Source organism: Cuculus canorus, chromosome 1 (genome assembly GCF_017976375.1).
Source record: "Cuculus canorus isolate bCucCan1 chromosome 1, bCucCan1.pri, whole genome shotgun sequence".
In the NCBI taxonomy this organism is placed as follows: Eukaryota; Metazoa; Chordata; class Aves; order Cuculiformes; family Cuculidae; genus Cuculus; species Cuculus canorus.
Window position 1 is genome coordinate 29,820,945 of NC_071401.1, and position 12,947 is coordinate 29,833,891.

The following is a 12,947-nucleotide window of genomic DNA, read 5'->3' on the forward strand; positions in this document are numbered from 1 at the left end:
ACTAATCCTGCAACTCTTAACCAATGTGAGTAATCCTGACTTACCAAAACAATGCCTTCAACTTCTGAGATAAAAGACTGCAGAACTTGACAACAGCCAACAATTAGAGAGGGTAGGTAAAGAAGGAAGAAGCCTGTAAGTATTTAGCCTGCTCCTTTGATTAAATTTGGGAGTAGTATTGTTAATAGTGGTTATTTTTACTGTTAGCTTTGGTCTTACATAGACTGGAGAGTGGGGAAAAAAACACAGACACGCTTACTTAAATGGCCTGAAAGTTCTACCTTCATAGACCAGGCAAGGACTTTCTTCAGGTGATTCACATGAATGGTTCTGGGTATATCTTCACCCCAGGCTGTCTACAGCAGTTGTGCAACTAACTGAACACTATATTTTACTCTGTTTTCTTCAAACTGTGTTCCCCTAATTGTTCTTTTTCTCTCTGTTCAGGTCCAAGATCCCCTAACTCCCTTCTCTCACCACCAAACCCAGTGGTATCAAATCTTCCTATAATTTCCTTCCTATCCTGTGTCTATGCCCCCCATATCTTTCTCTATCCCAAAGCTGAGTGCTCCAGTCTCTATCACAGGCAGAGTACTGGGCACACCTTATTTCCATTTCCCCCCTTCATTGCTGCTACAAGATAAAGCAACCACCACATCAGTGTGCAACACTTTTGGGCAGAGGTGCTGGGCTATGGCTGCAGAAGTGCTGCACCTTTTGCCTTCCCCACCAACCAACTCTCCTGTGCTTCTTGTCCTCCATTTCACTATAAACACAGACAGATAAGCACTGCCCTCCTTTCTTTTCCCTACAGCAATTAGCACAACAGGATCTTAATACCACTTTATATTCCTACGGAAGACTGGGAAATAGTTTGGGGTTTTTTTTTTTCTTTTACTGTGAGGTTGCCCAGGAAGCCTGTGGAGTCTCCATCCTCAGATATACTCCATAGCTGTCTGGATGTGGTCCGGGGCTCTAATGGCCATGCTCCAGCCAGGGGGTTGAACCAGAAAACTTCCAAAGGTCCCTTCCAACTGCAGTCATTCTGTGATATACATCTACAGTTTTTAAGTAACACTAACACTAGGCAGGGAGAGGATTAATGCATCATTTAAAAAAAAACAAAAACACAACAACAACAACAAAAAAACCAGCAAAAAAACCCAGCAAAAAAAACTTATCTATCTGGGCTAGATAAGTAATAAAGCTTCACGCACGCTTTATTTCCTTTGCTTTGGGGCTTTATGATTCTTGTGCCTTCTCCCCATCCCTTGCTCACAACATGAAGCTTCAATTAAACCTACAACGCTTGGAAAATGTGTTGCCTTTACATGCCTGGATGCCAAATTTCAAAAATTCTTGTGCCGCTGACAGCCAGAGATCCGCAATTGCCACTGTACTGCACTGAATACAAAAAGTTTTCATAAGCTTGGCTAGCAAAGAAGTGGTGGAAGCCAGGCTTTTTTATATGACATATAAATATTGATGAATTTACCTATATGTTTTCATAAATTAGAATGATGGAAATCTGTTCTGCATTCTACACCTATTTTTCTCAAGCATTTTAAGTAAGGCGTTCTGGTGCAACAGTTTGCAAGCCACAGACCAAAACACCCAGATGAAAGCTTGCATAGACATCAGGCATGAGGCGTCTGAGGGATGTTTACCATCTTAAAACAAGAAACCTCAAACCTAAGAGGTCGTATGGGACATTTTTCAGAATACATTTTGCATTCAGAAAACAAAATCACTGCACCCTTTATGGTTACAGCAAGACAAACACAGCATTCCACTAGAACTGTTCACTTTTAAAAATTGATTCATTTTTACATGTCATCAAAATAAACCCTTTTCTGCACCGGCACTCTTTGACTTAAAATTGACTTGCTTTCTACCATACTTATAAAAACTACACTAAATAAATCTGTAACCTAAAACACAACATTTCTCTTGACTTTATCTAGAATTAGATCAGTGCTTGAAAACAGGAACACAGAAGGCTCCTATTCCACTTAAATTGGATCAATACTGAATTATCTTTTTGACCTTGATTGTTCCAGTTCCTGTCTCTTCCTTATCCTGTTCACTTCTTGTGTCTGAAATTTCTCTGCATTTTCCCTACGACTGCCTCATTCAGACATCAGTATGATGGAACACTATGTGGGTTTAACCTAGATTTCTCTCAAGGCTATTTTCCCAGGCGGTGATGGCTCTTTCACCCAAGAGATCTCATTAGCATGCACATACGCACCACTGAGCCTCAGAATTTAATAAGTCTATTCCCAGTTCAGCCACAGATGGTATGTCATCTCAAGCAAGTTACAAACACTGTGTCTCAGTTTCTCTCAAAAGCAGACTCTAGCATTACAGAAACCACTTGGGAGGCGTCTAATCTACCCTCTTGCTCAAAAGGAGAGTGGACTGAAGCCTGTCCAGGTTGCTCACGGCTCTTGTCCAGCCAGGTTTTGAAAACCTCCAAGGACCGCAACTTCAAAACTTCTCTAGGCAACCTCCTCAGCATTCAATTCTCCTCTGATTGAAAAATATTTTGTTTATACACAAGTTAGAAGCTCTCCTTTTTCAATTTAAGGCCACTGTCTTTTCAGTCTTCTTCCCCGGTACCAGGAGGCTGCTGTGAACTACTCCAGCAGTCATCTTATCTCCAGGCTAAACAAGGCCGAACTCCCTTGGCCATTCCTCACAGAGCATGTGCTCCAGCCCCCAACTAACCACCGCAGTGGCCCCTGCTGGACTCAACTCTCTTGATGTCTTTTTTTGGATGGGAAAGCTCCCAGCCTTCAGCAATGCCAGTGACTCATGCCCAGCTGACCGTCCACCAGCAACCCATGGTCCTTCTCAGTCAGAGCCGCTTCCCTGCCTGTCGTTATAGAATCATAGAATGGTTTGGGTTGGAAGGAATATTAAAGATCATCTAGTTCCAATCCCCCTGCCATGGGCAGGGACACATCCCACTGGATCAGGATGCCCAAGGCTCCATCCAACCTGGCCTTGAACACCTCCAGGGATGGGGCATCCACAGCTTCCCTGGGCAACCTGTTCCAGTGCCTCACCACTCTCAACATGAAGAAATTATTCCTTATGTCTAGTCTTATGGAGGGGATGAGTCTGTTCCAGGTGCAGCACTTTGCATTTGGTATTTGTGAAGCTCATGAGGTTTTGTTCAGCCCATTACTGTAGCCTGTTGAGGTCCCTGCGAATTGCCACCGTGTCCTTAAAAACACATACCTTGTTAATACAGGTATTAGTGTATTAAGATGCGTAGTACTTGTACAGCAAGCAAAGTTCCCCAAGTGGAAGCCATTCTACATGCAAATACAGAATAGCGTTTAATTGTAGCACTTAGGGCTATCAGCCCAGAGGAGGTGACTTTGGAAGGTTTACATTTAATTCTACCCTCTTCCTAGCAGTAACTGTTGTAACAATCTAAAGGGCTTCACTGCCTTAGCCCATTCAGAGCCTGCTATAGAGCACATTGACACACTCCAGTACCCAGCACCTGGCTACCTCACACTCTGCGGGAACACAGACACTGGCTGGTGTTCAGACACCTCACCAAGCACCAAGGGAACTTCCCAAAACTGCAAATCTTAGGCGAGACAACTCACCACACCGCACAGTGGCCTCAAAGAGTCACGTTCAGCCTTCCACCCTGCAAAGAGTACAGCATTTTCAAATGTGTAGGTTGCTAAGGGTTTTCTATGTAGACTATATATTTTAAAATAAATAACTAGACCTTTGTGATTCAGCAACCATCTAAGATCCACCCAAGACATCACTGCCCTCCTACTTATGATCGCCCAGTGTACTTTTTCCACAGTCATTCCACCATCTCATTCTACCCTCAAAACAGCAGAAAGCCGCCATCAAAGGCAGGAGGACAGCCTCCCTAGGAGGAGGACAACCACAAATTAGTCAAGAATTTGCATTCAAGGAACTCTACTCTTAAGATGCCTGTGGGTTTTATTTTTATGTGTGTATATATATAAAAAGTCATATATATTACATACTCAATGACATACACATTTTATAAAAATATTTGTATACACACACACACTGATGCTATAAGGAAAGGACAAACAAGATACCAATTTTTTTCCATGACCTCTAATAACTGGTGGGCAAATACTACTTTGCCATTTTTTTCACGGTAAATTTTGTACAGTTGTTGCACAAAGGACCCTTGCTTAGAGATGCCACATGGGTCTCTCAGACAGGAGCTGCAGTCTCTGTATGTCCACAGTGGTCCAAACCCCAGGCCACAAGATGTCTGCTGCAAAACCATTTCTGACTTCATTGCAGAGCTCAATCTTATTAATTATCCCATTCCTGTGGTTTACCACATCTGTAAAATTAGGACAGATATCCAAGTTTTATAAATTAGCATGCTTTTCATCTGCAGATTCAAAGTAATTTCCACTGAGGATAAAAAGCACTACATAAATAGTAAGAAAATGAATGTTGTATTATTCATATGGATCAGGAGCCTAAAAAGAGATAATGCTAACCATTGTCATCCATGGCATCAAGGGGGGAGTGAGTGGAAAAGGGAGGGGAAATAAGGAATCTATGCAATAGCTAACAGAACACACCATTATTTATCCCCGCTGTAGTGCTCATGTTTGAAATACATCATAATGTTTTTGCAAGCCACAAAATAAAGAACATTTAAAATTACTAGGACTTAAAAATGCAATATTTGCTTTTGAAGATATTTCCTGAGACTCACAGAGAGAACTATTTTATTGGTATGCAAGCTATTTGCAGCCAATAGCTAGTGGTTACTGGATAGAAAATACATATAATGCTAACAAATATTCCAAAATAACAACTGCAGAAAAGTTAATTGAAAACATTACTGAAGGTAAGTATGCTTACCATTCTTATAACGTCCTCCACCATTACCATCAAAATTTATTAAATCACTGATAACAAAAAAAAAGAGGAAAACACCACACAAATAACAAAATTAATTTAGTTGAGTCTATAAAAACACAACTGTTAGATTACACTTACAACTGTAAACATTTCATGAAAATACTTCAAACTTTTCTTGAAATAGACAATTCACATAGGAGTAAATATTCATTGCAATGGAAGGAGTCTAAATCATTTCCCTTGAAAATACTGCTGACTGCAAGAACACTTTCTTTTAAATGTCTTACAAGGAAGTTCAGCATTTGATCCTGACCCATGTATTTAACTTTCTACACTGCACAGAACTCTTGGTTCCAACGGCTTCTGCTTAAGTGGTATTTTTCATACCACTATGAAAAGTTAATATCCAAACTAGTTTCCTGAAACTCATCAGAAGAACAGTGCATTGCATCTCAGAAAGATGGAAGTGAACATAAGAGAATTATTTATGGCATTAACTACAAGGATACATTACAGCACAGGACAGTTCCTCTAGATCTTGCACTATCTAAACCTTCACCTAGCTACGGATGTTGCCACATAACTACATCAAGCAAAAAAAAAAGCTCTTGAAATATAATTTTAGGGTAAGGGGCCTCAGCCAACTATAAGTCTGTTAATCTGAAGAGAGAAACTATTTAGGACTGTGTAAGTATTTGCATTGTCTCTATGGTCATCCCTGCACTGAATTCATATAAGCTGTAATGACACGTACGGATCATCAGCTCTTGCTCAGACAGCCAAAACTGTAAATGATACAAACGACTGACGAAGCAGTTATCACAAAGGTCTGGTAGGATACATCCTGTTCGAAATATTAAATATCATTCTTGTGGGGAATAGCTGTACTTCTAAACCAAAGCACTGTATTTGTTATTCAGGTCGGGAAGCGATGAGAAACAGAAAAGGAAGTGAGATATGGACCAGTGACAGAACTCTCCTGCCCCACAGGCTCATTTCCATCACTGGGGTGTGTGGGGATGACACAAGCTCTTCCAGATCGCTTTTTGAACTTCCTAACCTCTAATTCCAAAATAGTGAGACATTTTCAGAAAAGCACCACGAGCTTGAAGAGGGTTTGATTTTTTTTTTTTTTTTTAATTGTTCGTTCAATTGCTGGCGACCTCTATGGAACAGCTTTAGGAGCCAAATGTCTCCAGACCACAGTGATCTTATTTTCAGGAAGCTGCGCTACTTAACCAGTAGCACAGATTCACCATGAAAAAGGATGCAGGGGATGACATCAGCGACAAGACTTCTTTTCTTAGGAGGAGTTCTTGATGAACAATCCTGACACAAATTTTCTTTCCTTATGCTTGCAGGTACCCACAAAGCCAAATAAGCAACAGAATCCTTTGTGTCTGGAACTCAAGATCTTCATGTGAGGTTTGATGGCTTTTCATGAAAATCTTACCAAAGTCAGGGGAAGAAGGGAGGAAAAAATTCAGTTTGCTAGGATTTCTTCACTTCTAGTCGTCTTTTAAATAATGATACCTAAATCAAGAATGCTCTGACAGACAACAGAAGCTGCCTGGTTTAATGACCTAGTTGCACAATGAAAACATGGGAAAATACCAAAAAGACTGACCTTTCCCCAACAGTGACTGGTGAAAGGCCTACAGAAAATCTGGCTGGAGGAAGGCTAAAAAGGGAATAAGGAAGCTCCTCCAAGAAAAAAAAAGAAACAAAAACCAAACAAAACCACCCCAAAATACTCATCTACAGATATATCCCCTGGAGTGCTTTCCTGAGAGCAAAACAACAAGCAAATGAATACTTATTAGTGTGTATACTAACATATATAGAACACGTATATTTATATGATATATATAGTATTTATATATATTTACACAAAGTATAGCAACTGTAAAGCTAACACTTTTATTTCAGAAACATCTAACGCTAATTACATGAAAACTAAGGGTTTTTCTATGTGGAAAATCAGTGCTCATTACTTGCTAAATAGTATTTCCCAGGTGGACCCTCTTACTCTGTGTTAAAATTGCCTATTTTAGTATGCTTTAGAAAAGATTAAGCTAAACGGGAAAAAAAAGATTAATTTTAGAGTGCAGAATAATAATGTTCTCATAAGGAAGAAATGCAGAAAGCTGCTCCTTTTAAAACTCTAACATTTACACTTTCACATTGAAATCTCTTCACGGATACAGCTGTCCAAAGGTCAGCTGTGATAAACGTGCAAATCCACAGCTTCCACATGCAAAGCTGTATTTAGTAAAGATGTGCTGAGTTGAGTGCCCCGAGAGAAAAAAAAAGAAAGAAAAACAAAAGGTTGCCACCTACCCTGGCAGAAGGAAGCAGCTGCCTGAGAGTTACTGAGGGCCCAAAGAGCTTTGGGGAGGACTTAATGTATTGAACAGACTCCACAAAATGTCTGAAGACTTCAACTATACTCAGAACCATCTTTGGCTTTTAAAGATCTATTGTGGAGAGAAACGTTAAAATGCCACGTATTGTTTGTTTGTTGGGAAACTGGGTCATAAAATACCCTATTGTACTGACAGTGAGCAAAGCAGAAAATTAAATGCGGCCTGAGAACCTTCACTAAGACTACTGTGTTTTGGCCAAGAATTACAACATAGAACTATCATCCCAACAGCAGCAGCAGAGTTGTAACCGTTGCCTACAGTAAGTACAGAGCCACTTTCACAACACAATAAGACAGGTGATTTACGCAGAGGGAGGATTAGCACTCTTGACTTTCAAACTCCTTTTTAAGTGGCATACACCCATGCACAAGACCACTGCCCTCTGTATAACCTTTTTTTATTGAGCCATTGTTCCCCCGATACATCCCCTACACTTCTCCCATCTTCCTCCCCTGCCTTCCACAATTAATGACCTATTAGTGTTTGCATCAAAGGTTACTGGGCAAATTTTGGTGAGATCAAAGTATTTCATTGCCACATCATCAGCATATTTTGGCTGCAAACGCTCTTTAATAAGCCCTAGGAAGATTATCTGCTTGAAAGTAATCCTGCAATGGCAGACAGAGTGGCAGCCTTTGTGACACCATGCCAGGTAAAGCAGCAGAACAAGACCATCAAAGAACAAGCCCAAAAGCTCATTCTACAAATCTTTATTTTCCTGACATTTCAGAGTATTTGGCTTTCTTCATTAATATCTGGTTTATTAGTATCTGTAGCTCAAATCTTTGGAATTCTGAATGTGCAATTCTGCTGATCTTGCTTCCATTCTTAAGGTTTTACCCCTACCTCAGTCCAGAACACCTCCCAGGACTTCCTTCATAAAAGGAAGCTTCATAAAACATTGTGCTATTTTTCATGTTCACACTTGTGATCCAGATCTATTTATTGTCCTATAGAAACAATGTCTGTAAAGATACCAGAGATGGAAAAACAAATGTCCCAAATATGCAGTTTTGGAGATACAATCTTTTACCAGTGTCTCAGAATTCACTCTCCTATATACAGTCCCGTATTTCCTTCAGACCTCACTTGAAGCTAAGAGTTTTCCAGCAATGAAGTGCTATGAATAATAACAAAATACATTTGTCAGATGTGCTTTACTTATCCCCTTCCCTCCAAAGAACTGCATATGTAGTCACAGTTGCTTGTGGAGTGTGGAGGGGGAAAAGATTAATTTCTAATGCATTTATATTAAAGAAGGCAAAACGCCAAGCACATACCTTGCACTTACCTCTAAAGCATGAAGTTTTACAGTGACTCTCAGTTCCTTTTTTTGTTCAAGATCTGAGAATAAACTCCCAGATCTCAAAGACCCAAATACCTCTACAGCTACATGACATAATTTGTTTCAGTATTCTTAGTCCTGCACGGATTGCATAGCCTTTTCTGTAAAACTACAGATGACTGCACTCAGATCTGCTTTTATTTATAATTTAGAACACGCAAGCTCAAAACCAGCTTATTCAAGATAATTTTGCACACTGGTAGGTGTAGGTCTGCAGTTCTGCTGAGAAAAGACGGAAATGTGCGAAGAAGAATGTCAAAGGCTCAATGTCCCTTAAGAGCACTCATTCGCTTTTGGAATTTTCATCTGTACAGAGTATCCGCTCCTCGCATGCTATATTAGGATTGTTATAAGCTTTGTCCAGGCACGTTCATCCCTTAATAGCAGTGCAAGAACTTATAAGTAGCTACTGTGAGACCAGACCACCTTTTGACCTGGTTAATAAATGTGTGGAAGTCTCATCCTTAGACAAGGAAAGCAGTACTAAGAGCCAAGCAAATTTAAGGCAGATTCTGTATCTCATCCTCAGCTGCAAGAATCTACAGCTCTGCATTGAGGCAATCATAGTCAACTAACACACTTCCGTCAGTATCTGGGCAGGGTCAGGAGGATTTGCTCCCCAGTGTACAATTAGCCAGATGTATTTTGTTTGTCTAGCAGCGGGAACAAGCCCAAGTTGGTAGGCTACCTGGAAACAAACATCACTTAGGGCAGATCTGGATTCCAAGGTAATATGAAAAACACATTTTCTGGAACTTAAAGTCTGTGTCCTGCTTACATGCTTGGTGTCAAACCAATCACCAACTGGGGGTCAGAACAAAACTGAACAGCTCAAGCTGGGCTCAGGGAATCCATTACCTTCCAGGGAATAGCATTCCCTCTAGGAACGAGGAGACATCCAGATCACCTAATGGATTTGCTGTAATTGCAGGCAATTCGAGTAATGCTACTGTCTCGTTTGTTGTGGCACGCTGTTCTAAGGACTTAAATACTTTAGCTTGAGTTTTATAAATGCAGTACATTCAGTGGAAGTGTGAAATTCCATCACCTGTGGTACCAGGAAGACGTCACTATAAAACATCTTGTGGTGCCCCTTGGCTTTGAAATGCCATCCGATTCTGCAGGTGAAGAAGGCAGCCCCACCAAAATCATGGCAAAACCTAAACCAGGGCACAGCTTCATGCTAAAAAAATCAATAAATTCTGTCTTCCAAGGCTGAATTTCATCACAAAGACCTAGGAAATTTAAAAACACTATCTCTTTTGCAGAACCAATCTAGTACTTCAGAGGCCTGATGCACAAAAGACTGTGACAACAAATGAAAACAGCAAGGCATACTGTTTGTGTACAGCTGGCCGTTTTCCAAGTTTTCATTCTGTTTTCAAAGACCTTAGAGCAAATTACACTACTCCTAATTAAAAACTGGTTTTGATTACGGGAGTGCAGAAACTGCAACCAAAACCCTTTATATTCTGGGCAGTTTTGCACTTCAAAAACTTGCAAAGCTGCTGCTGTTTTGTTCTTTGTTGCAGTCGGGAGACACAGAAAGAAGGCGGCTGGAGTTTGGGTGCTGTTTTGGGGGAGGCAACTCTTTGTTCCTTTACCTAACCCAGCCCAAGTTCCAAGGCAAAGTTAGCTGTTAAGACACAATCCCCAGGCTCTGCAAACACGCTGCGGCACAAGCACAGCCAAACCTCCACCTTCGCCAAGCTTCCTTGCCTGGAAGCTGTGCCCGCTCGCTGGACTCACCCATGTGGCCAGCGGGGGCTGCAGGCGCTGCCAACCCCCAGACCAAAACCCCGGGGGCTGGCCCGGATACCGCGAAGGAGGCGAAAGCGCCTTTAAAAGCTGAGTCGGATGCTGCCCAAGCACCGTCAGGCTTAAAACCAAAATATGCCTAAAGCACAAACAACCCCAGAAAGGTCTGCAGCAGAATCACAGATTGACCCAAGTTGGAAGGGACCCACAAGGATCATCAAGTCCAACTGCTATCCCTGCACAGGACAACCCCAACATCCACAGCATGTGTCTGAAGGCATTTTCCAAATGCTTCTGGAATACTGTCAGGCTTGGTGCCATGACTGCTTCCCTGAGGAGCCTGTTCCAGTGCTCTACCACCCTCCGAGTGAATACTCTTCCTAATATCCAATGTAAACCTCCACTGTCACATCTTCCTGACATTCCCTTGGGTCCTCTCACTGACCACCACAGAGATCAGCACCCTCTTCTTTCCTTGTGAGGAAGCAGTAACACTGCAGTTACACTGATTCAGCTGGTGTAAATTTGGGCACAGAGCACTCAAGACAAGAAGTCACAGAATCACAGAATGACTTGAGTTGGAAGGGATCCACAAGGATCATCAAGTCCAACTCCTATCCCTGCCTAGGACAACCCCAAAATTTACACCATGTGTCTAAGGGCATTGTCCAAAAGGTTCTTGAATATCATTAGGCTTGGCTCACTGACTACTTCCTTGGGGAGCTCTTCTGTGCTCCAACACCCTCCAAGTAAAGAACCTTCACCTAATCACAGAATCATAGAATGGCTTGGGCTGGAAGGGACCTTAAAGATCATCCAGTTCCAACCCCTCTGCCATGGGCAGGGACACCTCCCACAAGATCGGGCTGCCCATGGCCCCAATCCAGCCTGGCCTGGAACACCTCCAGGGATGGGGCATCCATAGCTTCCCTGGGCAACCTGTGCCACTGCCTCATCACTTTCATAGCGAAGAAATTCCCCCTTATGTCTAGTCTAAATCTGCCCCTCTCCAGTTCATACCCATCGCCCCCAGTCTTATCACTACAAGCCTTTGTGAACAGTCCCTTCCCAGCTTTCTTGTAGCCCCTTCAGCTACTGGAAGGTCGCTATAAGGTCTCCTCGGAGCCTTCTCTTCTCCAGGCTGAACAATCCCACCTCTCCCAGCCTGTCCTCGTGTGGGGATGGGCAGGTTTTATCCCCCCTAAACCTCTCCGGTACATTTCCCTTCCTCGGGTCCCACCATTGGAGACCAGCGAGATCAGCGCCCTCTCCCTCTCTGGCGAGGCAGCAGCGGGCTGCGACGAGCTCCCCCCGGCTCTGCCCTCCCCAGGCTGAGGACACCGAGCCATTCCAGCCTCTTCCCTCACGGTTTCCCCCCGGACCCTCCATCCCCTTCCACGCCCGCTTTCCCCGGCGGGCGCCGCTCCCCGTCAGCCATTTTAGAGCCCAGGGGCTTCTCCTCCCGGTTCTCCCTCCTTCCCGTCCTCTGTCCCCGCTCGGGGACGCGTTTGAAGCGCCGCCCGGCCCCGACCCTCACCTTGGGCGGCACGATCAGCACCTGGCTGTTCTCCTCCTCCTTCTTGGCCGCCTCCTTCTGCGACAACGCGGAGTTGAACGACACCTTCACCATGGCTGCTGCTCGGCGCACCGGGACGAGGAGGAGGAGGGAGGAGGGGAGGAGAAGAGGACGAGAAGGAGGAGAGGAGGAAAGGAGGAGAACGGAGCTACCGAGCCGCCCCCGGCCCCTCGCGGAGCCCCCGAGACCGAAACAGGCGGAGCCGCGGCGGGCGGGGACAGCGGGGAGGGACCGCCCCGGGCTCAGGACTGGCCCCGCTGCGGGCCCTGTCGGTGGCGGCGTCAGCAGTGACCCTGCTCCTGGCCCCGCTGCTGGTGGCCCTGGGCCCCCTGCTTGTGGCCCTGGTTATGCCGTTCGCTTCACCACTGACCCTGCTCCTGGCCCTGCTGCCGGTAGCCCTGGCCCTGCTGCTGGTAGCCTTGGCCCTACTGCTGATGGTCCTGGCCTTGCTGCTGGCCTCACCGTTGACTGCTCCTTGCCCCACTTCTGGTGACCCTGGCACCACTGCTTGCCCCACTTCTGGCCCTGCTCCTGGCCCCGCTGCTGGATCCACTGCTCCTGGCCCTGGCCCTGGCCATGATGCTTGCCATGCTCCTGATGTCCCTGGCCACACTGCTTACCCTGCATCTTGCCCTGCTTCTGGCCCTGCTGCTCACTCTGCTGCTGGCCCTGCTCCTGCTCCTGGCCCTGCTGCTTGCCTTGCTGCTGGCCCCGCTGCTGGTGGCCCTGGACCCTCTGCTTGCCCCGCTGATCACTCCTCCATTGGCCCTGCCACTGGCCTGGCTGCTGGCGCTGCTCCTGCCGCTGGCCCCGTGGCTGGCCCTGCCTCGCTGCTGGCCCTGCTGCTGGCCTGTGACCCAACGTGGGTTGCCACCCCCCAGGGGGGCCACAGTGGTTTGGTTCACTCAGTACAGTGTCCACGTGTCTCAGGTTGCCATTTCAATTA

General features: G+C 44.6%; 1 protein-coding gene across 2 annotated transcripts in view; it reads right to left on the minus strand.

Annotated features, from left to right (window-relative positions):
- ITM2B (integral membrane protein 2B) overlaps positions 1 to 12,207 on the minus strand; it is a 32,346-nt gene extending 20,139 nt beyond the window's left edge. The window contains exon 1 of one of the 2 annotated variants that reach the window (XM_054081543.1): positions 11,963 to 12,207. In XM_054081543.1, the coding sequence (XP_053937518.1) occupies positions 11,963 to 12,055 (93 nt within the window). In that variant the 5' untranslated portion in view covers positions 12,056 to 12,207. The remainder of the gene's footprint in view (positions 1 to 11,962) is intronic. The other variant, XM_009559693.2, reaches the window with a different exon arrangement.
- Positions 12,208 to 12,947: the final 740 nt, after the last annotated feature.